The sequence below is a fragment of the Aethalodelphis obliquidens genome, unplaced genomic scaffold, assembly GCF_003676395.1.
Source record: "Aethalodelphis obliquidens isolate GAN/ISIS:26980383/991018 unplaced genomic scaffold, ASM367639v1 scaffold121, whole genome shotgun sequence".
NCBI classification, from domain to species: domain Eukaryota; kingdom Metazoa; phylum Chordata; class Mammalia; order Artiodactyla; family Delphinidae; genus Aethalodelphis; species Aethalodelphis obliquidens.
This window is the reverse complement of record NW_020838065.1, coordinates 1,532,656-1,545,665: the sequence shown is the minus strand read 5'-3', so window position 1 is coordinate 1,545,665 and position 13,010 is coordinate 1,532,656. Positions and strand designations below refer to the sequence as shown.

The 13,010-nt window shown below is 42.3% G+C and overlaps 1 protein-coding gene across 4 annotated transcripts in view; it reads left to right on the top strand.

Moving 5' to 3' along the window:
- LOC113615630 (uncharacterized) overlaps nucleotides 1-13,010 on the top strand; it is a 37,236-nt gene that overhangs the window by 18,141 nt on the left and 6,085 nt on the right. For 3 of the 4 annotated variants that reach the window (XR_003431068.1, XR_003431067.1, XR_003431066.1), the window contains exons 2-3: nucleotides 6,483-6,649; nucleotides 9,390-9,569. Coding sequence is in view for 1 of the 4 variants with exons in the window: in XM_027098221.1 (XP_026954022.1) it covers nucleotides 10,330-11,235 (906 nt within the window). In the remaining 3 variants the exon portion in view is untranslated. Of the gene's footprint in view, nucleotides 1-6,482; nucleotides 6,650-9,389; nucleotides 12,521-13,010 lie in introns of those variants that run through there. The other variant, XM_027098221.1, reaches the window with a different exon arrangement.

The window sequence follows — 13,010 nt, the reverse complement described above, 5'->3', positions numbered from 1 at the left end:
TTCAGAAGAATAAGTCTGAAACCCAGTCTGGAACCGCACACCTTGAGGAGACTTGTAGCCAGGTAGCCAGTTGTTTGCTTTTATCTAAGTAGGTTTAACTTCCAATGTGGTATTAATATATACATAACAGGAGCTATTGGCCACTACACGTCTCCTTTTCCTACTATCTGATCTAAAGCAATTTCATTTTCTGAAAATTTAACAGTTACAAGAGGATATCTTGAAACCATAAGGTTGCAGCTACCAGCTGCCAGCAGACATTGTTTTGAGAATGGCTGGTGGCATCCCAAGTCTGACACAGCTCAGAAAACTCAAGTTCTTAGCAATACGAGGACTTGTCTGAAATCACGTCCATAATGCCACCTAGTATTACCTTGGATGTCTGAACCACAGCTACTGCATTTTGACTTTCAATTGCATTTGTCTCCTTAATGGCCAAAGCAGATGTCACCATTAATGATTTTAGTGATTTTCTAGATATGAGAAGATGCAAGAATTTGGACTCATAAAGTCTTTTCCTGAAAGTATCTAACTATCTGAAGGCCTGTTCTGCCAGTTTTTCCAGAGCACAGAGTGCCTCATTCCTGATCTCCACCCTGAACTCCTTTCAGAGTGTGTTGAAGGTCAGTGGCTGCAGTGGCCATTGACCTAATCCTTGCAGAGGCAGATGGCAAGTGCCAATTTTCAGTTGGCAGGGCCCCTTGAGGGTCATAAATTTGACCATGGTTTAGGGGGCATTTCATGACCATTTCATCTCATGGTGCTAGGAATGTTCATTCCTAGGTCTGGCAAAGATTTTGCTGATAGGCCACTCAATGTGCTACTACTGGACTAGGCCTTATTAACAGTAGCCAAAAGTCTCTGGACCACCTGTCTTACTAGTCTCTTATGGTCCAGGAAAATATTCCCTCTTGTTGCTTCTTTCCATATCTAGAGTTACACTGTTACAATCATTGATCTCATATGGAACTATATATCATCATTTTATCAGAGGCTCAGTCACACATTTGGTAATTCAAGAAACAGCAATTTTGTAAAACAGGCAATATAAATATAGTACTGTTAGCAGTATTAGTAAGGTCATAAGCAAGAGTATAAGTCAAGAACTTCCATTGGGTGCAGCCCAGTATATCCCAGGTCATCTGACTTAGTCTGTTCTGTACCAATCCTTATCTTTAAGGGAAGTTTTATATTGGTATTGTCCATGAGGCACCCAGCCCAATTTCCTAGTGTTACCAGGCTGGTTATCCCTAGTATGGTTTAATTGTCCCCAACCCAACCCCAACTCCCTTATTTGGCTCCCCAAATAAGGGAGCCTTTAAATTTAAATGACCATAGCCTGGTATTAACTTCCTGGTTGCAGATCATGGACCATTTGATCTTCAGCCAAAGACAGATTACTGAGTTAAGTTTCAAAAACAAACTTAGAGTGGCCTATTAATAATTCAATTTAACTTTGCAACAATATAACATAATAGCAAGGAATTATCTGAGAAGTGAGTCTTAGTGAATATAGACCTCAATAAACAGAATTAGAATTTGATATCCATTGAAATCTCTCTCTCTCTCTAAAATTACCCTCATTTTTGTCAAATATAGCCAAATTAAGATTAATTTGTTTCTAAAGTAAATCTGGTCCATCAACCACATAGGCTCTTCCACACTGACTCTGGTGTAATTTCTCAGGAGTCTCAGACTGAATTCCCCAAAAGGCCTCTCTGGGCCAGGAAATCCATGCCGAGAGTGCGTCATCAAATTTTGCCTTGGTGAATTTCTCGCTTTCAGAGGTCCCCAAAATATCAAGATTCTTACACCTGTTAGGAGGTGGCCTTCCTAATTTATCTGATAAAGCTGCTGGGAACCTAAAAGTTTCCAGTTTCTGGAGGGTACAGATAGAGAGCAAAGATAAATATTTCAATTCTGCTTACAAAGGTATAATTTACCAAATTACTGTAAGTCATAATTAGTTTGAAGGGAAGGGTTTTTCTTACAGCTGGAAAACACAGATTTAAACCAGTAATTTTTCAGATGGAAACCATAAAAATTATATCAGTATTCACCAGTTCACTCAGTCCTATGTAACTAATCCTTTCGTTAATAGTTTTATGAAGCCATCAGGTTTTTCCTTAGGATTCTTTAAAACTTACCCAGGGCTTCCCTGGTGGCACAGTGGTTGGGAATCTGCCTGCCAATGCAGGGTACACAGGTTCGAGCCCTGGTCCGGGAGGATCCCACATGCCGTGGAGCAACTAAGCCTGTGCGCCACAACTACTGAGCCTGTGCTCTAGAGCCCGCGAGCCACAACCACTGAAGCCCACGTGCCTAGAGCCTGTGCTCCACAACAAGAGATGCCACCGCAATGAGAAGCCCGCGCATGGCAAGGAAGAGTAGCCCCCGCTCGCAGCAACTAGGGAAAGCCCATGAGCAGCAGCAGAGACCCAATGCAGCCAAAAATAAATAAATAAAAAAAATATTAAAAAAACAAATCTTACCCAGTTCCCCAGTACAATCTGAGATTTATCAAAGTACAACAATAACTGTCTATAAATGACAGAAAGACTTAAAAAGTCATGGTTATTAAACATCTGATCACAATGTAATTGACAAAAGAAACTTACTGCTGTGACATGCAACATTTTAAAATAGCTAGAATTTTGACTGATAACATTTTACTAGTACATACTATATTTTTAAGAATTCCATGTAATTTCTAGAATACGTATATTAATAACATTTATCCATACAGTATTTTTTTTTTTTTTTTTGCCGTGCGCGGGCCTCTCACTGTTGTGGCGTCTCCCGTTGCGTTGCACAGGCTCCGGGCGCGCAGGCTCAGCGGCCATGGCTCACGGGCCCAGCCGCTCCGCGGCATGTGGGAGCTTCCCGGACCGGGGCCCGCCGCATTAGCAGGCGGACTCTCAACCACTGCGCCACCAGGGAACACGGGTTCGTGCCCCGGTCCGGGAAGATCCCACATGCCGCGGAGCGGCTGGGCCCGTGAGCCATGGCCGCTGAGCCTGCGCGCCCGGAGCCTGTGCAACGCAACGGGAGACGCCACAACAGTGAGAGGCCCGCGCACGGCAAAAAAAAAAAAAAAGCCATATTCAAGTTTTGTACCAGCTTACTTTTAAAATTCATTTATTCAGTTAACTTCAATCTAAACCTAGCCAATCCTGACCATCCACAAACCCTCCATCCCTTTCTGTATCCATATTAATCTGTCCCCCATTCTCGTCTCCATCCAGAAACAACCAGTTCTATGGCAGACTCACTTTCTTTTCCCTTATTAAAATGCAATTCCATCCCTCATACCTTCTTCACTGAAAACACACATCCTACTTCCCTACTGTATACTGAAATGTTTCCTTTATTATTTTTATTAGCTTTAATTACCTGTTTAGAGTCTTCAACTCTTAAAAACCGTCATTTCTAGTGAAAACTAAGTAGTAAGCAATTATGTACTGTTTTTTACATTAGCATTCCGTAGATTGGTGAACATAAATACCAGTGATAATTTCTAGAAACATTTGCTTTCTTACAGAAAACATTTCAGGGTGGCACCAAACATATTAATTAGTAGTCCTAAATGCCTTTAGTTTTTCTGTTTAGTAATTGATGTCTCAGTATCTTATTTTACTTCGGAATGACCCAGTTATTCAACAAACTTTCATCATTTAACTTAATTTAATGTTACTCTAAAATTTTATGTTACCAAATATCTGGAGAGATCATTGTCAAGTAGGCATTCCAAAAACATAATTATTCCCATAGAGTTTACCTAAAAGTTCTTATCTCATTTACATTTACTTTCCTCAAAAGTTTTTTCTTGAGTTAACTTTTCTTGTTGACAGATTTGTAACAGATATAATAAGGTTTTATTTGACTTCTATTAAACCTAGTTACAATAAAGGTATTATACTTAATGCTGATGACCCTAAAGATGTGTCTATATTAATTAAATTAACAAACTTTATAAGTTTAATACCAGATATTAATTTAATACAGAATATTTCCCAGTTCATGTGAACCTGAAATTAATTCTGGCCAGTTAACTTCTATATTTTTGAGAATTTGTATAAGCACTTAACTTCCTTTAAGCCAATTAAGTAGAGCTCATTGAATTAATTTTGATAATACCGTCCAAAGGACATATATACAATGCACACAGACATATAGACAAATACCAGAGATCTCATAGCTTCATTTTCTAAACTTAGTCATGAATCAGGTATTAAAATATAAAACTCACTAGCTTATAAATAATAGTTGAAATAGGCAATATTTAAAAAGGCTTCTTACCATTTTTTTTTTTTCCTCAGTCTCAGAAATTAAAGATGGTCTAGATAAGATAAGTGATCCTGAGAGCCCTGGTCTCAAGGCAGGGAGCGAGAAAAGCAAGTTCTCCTAGAAGGACTTATTCCCTCAGGGTCGGAATTCTGAAAAGACGTTTTATCAAGCTTGCCTTTTGTAACTGTATATGCAAGAAGAACCAGTTTTGGAATTTTGAAGAGTTTTACCTACACCAATTTTCTCTGGAGTCTAAACAATATGGTGGCCACACAATGTTATAATAAAATATCATCTCTTTCTTAGTCGCCGGCTCATAGCTAAAATGTTTCCAGTTAGTCAGAATTTGCCCAAGAGGGATTCACAGTGGAACAGAACCAGAATTTCCCATTTCACAAGACAGGATGTGACTCATAACAAAGAAGAGGTCCCACCAGCATCGCCATTTGTTGCAGGAAGGGGCCTAGAGTGGCTCTTGTCTAACACTTGGAAATGAATTGTCTGAGGAGACACACGTGCTCACAAAGCAAGAGACTTTATTGGAAAGGGTCGCCAGGATACAGAGCAGCAGGGTATAAGGGAACCCAGGAGAACTGCTCTGCCACATTGCTCACAGTCTGGGTTTTATGGTAATGGGGTTAGTTTACAGGTTCTCTCTGGCCAATCATTCTGACTCAGGGTCCTTCCTGGTGGTGTGCGCATAGCTCAGCCAAGATGGATTCCAGCGAGAAGGATTCTGGGGGTTTAGTAGGACATATGGACTGGTGTCTCCTCTCTCCTTTTGACCTTTCCTGAATTCTTCCAGTTGGTGGTAACTTGTTAGTTTTGGGTTCCTTACCAGGACCTCCTGTTGTAAGATAACTCATGCAGTTGGTTACCATCGGGCCTGGCCAGGGCAGGTAGTTTGGGTCAGTGGCTCCCCTAACATTTTTATATAGTTTTAACTTCTGAATCATGAAAATGTTTTAGATATTCAAAAAGTAAAGTTAAACTGAAAAAGATTTTAAAAAAACAAACCTGAAACAATACGAATAAAAATTACACCCAATTATGTATCAAATGAATAACATAACCAACCACCACACACTTAAGCAACTTTGAAGCCAATAACAGGACATTTTCTAAGGCTAAAAAGAAGTGACCAGAAACTCTCACCTTTGCTTGGGAGGCTTGTTGAAGGAGTGATTTGGGGTGTATTTCTGAAAGGGTTCTGTGTGTGTGCAGGATACATGTATTATCTTGTGATTTTAAAGGAGTGTTATTTGCTTGAGCTCTCTGGGACTGTTTATAGCAAAGCAAACATTTTAATAAGTAGATACACACCAAATAACGCAGCACTTGGGTTGCCTCAGGCTGTGAAAACAACGCATACCCCACCCTCACCGCCAGCCCCCCACCGCCGGCCGCAAGGCGGTTGCATGTCCCTGAGTGGACAGCGCCTCCTGCAGGATGATGTTTGCTGAGCGCCTGCCTCCCCCACCCCCTCATACAGTTCTTGTGTTATTTATTACAAGTTACAGTTTTACTAACACCAAAACTCGGATCCTCCTCCTTCCCCCAGATTTTGTGGGAGAAAATATCTGTACTCATAAAGTCTTTGTCTTTCTCACGATTCAGTTATGGGCCAATGGAAAGGACAGTTTCCACAGTGGGACAGAATGAGGTTAGAGGGGTAGAGTTGCCTCTTAATAGTTTACAGACAGATGTCTTAACCTGGGAGAGTCCCACCTTCATCCTGTGGAGATAATGGAAAAGTAGCTCTCCAGATGGTGGTGAGGATGAAATCAGATATGGGAAGAGGCTGTCTCAACATGAGTTGGGTTATAAAACCAAGGTGAGAGGGCATGGGGGCCACAAATCTGGAGCAGCCAGGATGAGCCAGGTGGCAGCTCTTTGTTGGGTGTCCTGCTTAATCATTGGGTCAATGGCTGTGATAATCAGACAAGGTGTGTCTAATCCCCATGTGCCAGTGCAGACCTCCACGGCAGAGCGGTCAGTGACTGGCCTGGTCATGATGATGGGCAAGGCAGGGCCATGTGGGTACCCAGGTCTGCCTGACTCCAGATCTTGAGTTCCTTCACCTGCTGGATGCTGGGGGTTAGCAAAGAGGTGGCCCGCTCTCCAGGGACTTCTAACTGGATTGGGCAGAAGGGAGGTCTTCCTCTTCTCTGAACCTTTCTCTGCCTTTTCTTTAGATTTCAGCTTCCCACCTGGGAAGGAAGACTTGAGCAACCACCCAGGATGGCTGGCAGCCTCCCAGCCCACCCACCATGGACCTTCCACCTTTATGTCATAGAGCCTGAAGCCACAGTGATGTCCTTGAGCAGTTAGACGACAGAACAGGCATTGGGGCTGGCATGTGGTAGGTACACAGTTCATATCTGGGGAGAAAGGCTTTCCTTATGAGCCTTATTTTGTTAGCTCAGCAGCAGCAACTCTGCACCAAGTTCCTAAATGCCTGCAATAGCATTTGAACCTAGAGCCAGGCTTGGACTGAGGTGCATGCATGTGAGATGTGTCTGCTTGACGCTGTCCTTTATTTACTACTTTCTACTTGTCACTCACTGCAGGAAGCACTTTACAGGTGTAATGGGGACAAGAGTTTTGAATTGTATCATTGTGATTTTTTTTCTCTTGCATTCCCTTGAATATGAACTGCCAAAGACATTTTTTGCCTTGGTCCTGCTGCTGGAATGCAAAGCTTTAAGTCCAGCCCGGAGCTGAGAGCCAGCAGGTAGAAAGGAAAAAGGATTTTGTAAATTTCTTTAGTTCCCAGGCCAGGTCGACAAGTTCAGAGGTCTTCAAACAAGGTGCACAAAACTCCTGGGGTGCACAGAGTCTTTCCAGGAGGGAGTGTGGGCAGGGAAACCAGAAAATAGTTTTCACTACTTCAACTAATACGTGGAATCTGAAAAAACTCTTGTAAAAGATATATCCATGAGTTTTTAGTCATTGTATCTTGAAAATTTGGGTAGTGCCAGAAAATGTTCCAATCACATCATATTTTATGTACCTAAATTGTATCCCAGGTACATAGATAGTTTCAAGGGAGTCAGTATTCAGAATCTCAGCTTCCATATGACTTCTTTCCTAAAGTTGATCTGCCTGTAAAAGCCTCTGAGGTGACTACTCCTCTCACATGTGACACCCACCCCAGATCTCCCTCTGTGGGGTTGCTCCTCTGATGATTACTCAAGGGTTCTGCAGGGCTTCTTCTCTTACACATACCTCTCTTAAATATAAAGTAAGGAATTTTGGTCATATTGGGAAGTTCTGGAGAAAGATGTATGCGAGCTTGGGGTTCAGGGAGTTGTGGCGATTTTTAATCTCTTTGCTTTTTCCACCTCTCTCTCTCTCTCTTTTTTAAATAGATTTAATTAATTAATTAATTTATTTATTGGCTGCATTGGGTCTTCCGTTGCTGTGAGCAGGCTTTCTCTAGTTGCCGCGAGTGGGGGCTTCTCTTCGTTGCGGTATGAGGGCTTCTCATTGCGGTGGCTTCTCATTGCGGAACACAGGATCTAGGTGCACAGGCTTCAGTAGTTGTGGCACACGGGCTTCAGTAGTTGTGGCTCGTGGGCTCCAGAGCGCAGGCTCAGTAGTTGTGGTGCACAGGCTTAGTTGCTCCGTGGCATGTGGGATCTTCCTGGACCAGGGCTTCAAGCCGTGTCCCCTGCATTGGCAGGCGAATTCTTAACCACTGCGCCACCAGGGAAGCCCCTCTCTCTCTTTTTTTTAATTGAAATATGATTGACATAACATTATATTAGTTTCAGGTGTCAACATTTCAATATTTATATATATTACAAAATGATCACCACAAGTCTAGTTAACATCTGTCACCATACATAGTTACAATTTCTTTTTTCTTATGATGAGAACATTTAAGATCTCTCCATCTCTTATCCACCTCTCCTTTTGCCTAAAAATGCTTTGCACTTGAAGGAATCCCCCAGGAGCGAAGCAAAGAGAGCACAGTAGGAATTACGCCTCCCTGGGAAGCAGCTCCTGTGTTCTCAGTGCTCATCCTTAGAAGCGTCCTCAGCTGGTGGACAAGCCTGTGAACAGCGGGCACAGCAGGGGGCAGTGATGCTGAGCCATGCTCATGTTCTCCGGGAATACCAACATTTTCAGGACATATTGGCTGAAACTCATGGATGATATTTCTATGATATTTCTTTCAGATTCTTTGTGTTATTAAAAAATGGAGTCAACCTGTTTTATCAAATCATATAGAATAGCCTTATTACAGTCTTCATCTTATAAAATGTTTGGTATTTTCTATTTCTATTATAAGAAAGAATTTTAGCACTAGGTCAATTAGTTTTTTGCAGTGTAGTCAGCCCTTTGTATTCGAGGGTTGCACATCTGTAGATTCACCCAGCTACTGATCAAAAATATTCAGGGTAAAAAAAATTCCAGAAAGTTCCAGAAAGCAAAACTTGAATTTGCTGCATTGGCAACTATTTACATAGCCTTTACATTGTATTAGGTAATATAAGTAATCTAGAGATGATTTAAAGTATATGGGAGGGAGGATAGAGGGTGTGCGTAGGTTGTATGCAAATACATTTCATATAAGGGACTTGAGCACTCTCAGGTTTTGGTATCTGTGGGCATCCTAGAACCAATTTCCCACAGATACTGAGGGATGACTGTATATACATCAACAAAAGATGCTTTCTTTTTTTTTTAATAGAGGTATAGTTGATTTACAATATTATATAAGTTTCAGGTGTACAACATAGTGATTCAAAAATTTTAAAGATTATACTCCAAAAAAAAGATTATACTCCATTTATTATAAAATATTGGCTATATTCCCTGTGCTGTACCATATGTCCTTGTAGCTTATTTATTTTACACATAGTTTGTACCTCTTAATCCCCTCCATCTATCTTGCCCCTCCCTGCTAAAAGATGCTTTCTATGTTTAAGAATTATTCATCAAAACTTATATTTATATTGTTTTGGTCAATTTTGTATTAATTCTATTTGTAATAATAATTCAATTCAGAAGATATGTTTAACACTTAGGATTTATGGTTGACAGGGAGTAAAGTAAACTTCAAAATTTCAATTTACATGCCTTTTTTGTTATAGCTAAGTTTGATAAGGTGGTGGATAAAAGACTTTAAAGCCTAAAAATATATTGCCTTATGGTGAAGATATACAGAGGATGTGGAATGGAAACATGAATTCAAGGAGAAGAAGGAAAAAATGTAAAATTTCCAAATGTTGAAGAAGAGCTTGTTCATGGATTTAAACAACTGATGATAGTGGGTAAGAAAGTGTTTCAATATTTAGATTCCATTGGATATTTTAGAAGGCTGATGTAACAGTTTTTATTTAAAATATTAGTATTTACAATAAATGGAAATTATATCCCTTGCAGCCATTTAAATGTTTAGTGAAATTTTTAGATGTCATCTTAAAAGTGTGCAAGAGGGTACACACCGTTTTTAAAAGCTTCTTTTAGGAGCTATATAAGTGTATCAGTCAGGATCATCTAGGCTATGCTATAATAACAATCCCAATGACTTAGTGGCTTGTAACAAAGGTTTCTCACTCACACTTGACATCCATTATGGGTTGGTGGGTGGTTCTGAGTTGTGAGGGGAAGTGACACATGTTTGGTCTTGCTGCTGCCAGAATAGTCACATGGCCTACTCAGCACAGAGGGCAGGAAGTGTGCTCCTGGAAGGCAGAGGGCTGGGAATACTTAGTGAACAGTCTCAGTTTAGAAAACGGTGGGCCAGATCATAGAGGTTCTTCCATGGTGCACAGAGATTCCACTAAGACTCCTGGGCAGAAGGGCCTATAACCAGGGAGGTCCAGGATGTCCTTTCCTCCCGCCCCCACAGAATGAGGGACGAAGAGGGGCAGAGAGAGGCAAGGGACTTAAGAGGCATATGTTTTGTTTAATTCATTTTCAGGGTGAAACCACAATAGGGGAGCCTGATAGTCAGCAAAGTGGGTCAGCAAAGGTCTGGGGTGAGGACAGAAGGGCTGCAAGGCGCATGGCCTTCACTGTCACAGGCAAATGACTGGACACAGAGACTTCAGTAGTGGCCCAAAGATCAGATGGGACCAGTCACCCTATAGTGGTCACTTGTTCACGGCCAGACCAAACCAGATTGACTCTTTACTGCAGGAGTCAGCATGGATCCGGGGACCTCCAGTGGATCCCTGGCCCTTCTCCCACATTCATGTGTACCCAGGTACCATTTTGGAGAGGTGCACAAGGATGGGATACAGTATCGTTTCCATCCAAGTGACAGAAAATTCATTTGAAACAGACTGTTGTTCAAAAGAGACTGTTAAACAATTCCTGATTCAAAGTTGCACTTGGAAAACAAACAAACGAACAAACAAAAAAACCCAAAGTTGTACTTGGAAAGGAACTTGGAAGAGAAGGTTTGGACCAGAGGAGATTGAGATGCCAAACTATAGTCTTGGCACCCCAACCCCCATGACTTGTGTAGAAGATGTACTTGACCACATTCTCTGCATGTCTAAGCAGTGGTGTGAGCAGATCTCAACCATCCTCACGTGTATCACCCCAGCACTCCTTGAGGTGGGTGCTGGTGTCCTGTCTCGTTTAGAGATGATGAAAGAGCCTTCTGAGGTTAAATTGGTTTCCCAAGGACATGGAGTTATGATATGGGACTCTCCAGCTGCCCAGCCTGAGTGTTTCCACTTTACTGGGCTCCCTCTTGAGACTCCAGTCTCTCTAGCTTGGTCTCTCCAAGATTGCTGTGGCAGCAAGAGTCAGAAAGGCAAGCTTTCCTCCAAGTCATGGATAAGCACGGCTTACACGCACACAGTGTTCATAGTGAATATCAGAAGCTTAGAGAGAAGTCACCTTTGGGCAAAGCTATTGTTTTGTGCAGGTCTCTGCTTTCTATCCTTAATGTGGCTGGACCAGCCCTTGTGGTTCTTATTATGAGTGCAAGACGCCCTCAGCCATAACCATCAAGAAACTATGAAACAAGTAAACCAAGTTTATTACTTACAAGTTCTGGAGGGTACACAGCATGCCTGAGGCCACAGAAGGTCGTTGGGGGAGAGAGAGAGAAAGAGAGAGAGAATGGGCTTGTTCTGCTTTTATTGGGGTTGAAGGTGGGGGCCTAGTAGTGACTGTAAAACGTAAGAGCAGGAATTAAAACTCAGGGAGAGAAAAGCAAGTGGCCAAACCAAAGATCTTTAAAACAGAGGAACTTAATGGGGTCAGCCTAGATCTTTATCTAATTGTGTGGCTGGCAATATGTTTGTTCACATGGCAGTCTTTGGAGTGGATGCAATCAAGAGCTTAAGTCAGGCACTTGCATTACAACTTAAAAAGAACCCAGCTGGGGGCCCCGCCCCCTCCAGCCGGGGGTGCTCTAGATGCTGTGCGGAGACCTTCTGCACCCCTGCGAACATGGCGCTGCGAGGGGCGCGGAGCGTGTGGACCGCGGTCTGCGGTCTGCAGCCCGCGCGCCATCTCTGTGCCCAACGCGCCCTGCCCGCCGCGGCCCTGGGGACTGCGGGCGGGCGCCGTCCGGGCGCTGCGCACCGGTCCCGTTCTGCTGTCGGGTCGTAAATTCACAGACAAACATGAATGGGTAACAACAGAAAACGGTGTTGGAACAGTGGGAATCAGCAGTTTTGCACAGGAAGCTTTGGGAGATGTCGTTTACTGTAGTCTGCCTGAAGTTGGGACAAAATTGAACAAACAAGAGGAATTTGGTGCTTTGGAAAGTGTGAAAGCTGCTAGTGAACTCTAGTCTCCTCTATCAGGAGAAGTAACTGAAATTAATGAAGCTCTAGCAGAAAATCCAGGACTTGTCAACAAATCTTGTTATGAAGATGGTTGGCTGATGAAGATGACACTCAGTAACCCTTCAGAACTAGATGAACTAATGAGTGAAAAAGCATGTGAGAAATACATAAAATCTATTGAGGAGTGAAAATGGAACCCCTAAATAAACTAGTTTGAAACAAAAAAATAAAATAAAATAAAAATAAAAAGAACCCAACTATCAGACACTTAAACTTACGGTTATGAAGAAGATGGATGTGTTTCTAGTTGAGGGCCTCTGGGTGTAAATTGGAATACTTCACAATGTTCTGGCACTATCTGCTCAGGCGTAAGACGTATGGAATGGTCGGGGATAGTCCTGCTCTTTGGTGTTCTGAGAACCAGCCCACACAGGACAGAAAGCAGCAAACCATAAACAGGTTTCATCAAATCATTTGTCTGTGTCCTCACCCTGGGGTCTAAAACTGAAACCATGTAACTCACTTTGGGACTTGAACCCACGGTCTTTTAACTGAGATCACACACCTGGTCTCAGGACTTAATGAAGCTCAGGTTCTTGATGTCTTGTCAGAAAGAATTCAGTGAGAGACAAAGTGATGGGTAAGAAGTGAATTTATTTAGAGAGAAACACACTCCACAGACAGAGTGTGGGCCGTCTCAGAAGGTGAGAGTGGCCCCAGGGTATGGGGTTGTCAGTTTTTATAAGGGTGGGTAACTTCATATGCTAATGAGTGGGAGGAGTATTCCAGTTATTTTGGGGAAGAGGTGGGGATTTCCAGAAATTAGGCCATTGCCTACTTTTTTTTTTTTAATTAATTTATTTTTGGCTGCATTGGGTCTTCGTTGCAGTGCATGGGCTTCTCATTGCGGTGGCTTCTCTCTTTGCAGAGCACGGGCTCTAGGCACGCGGGCTTCAGTAG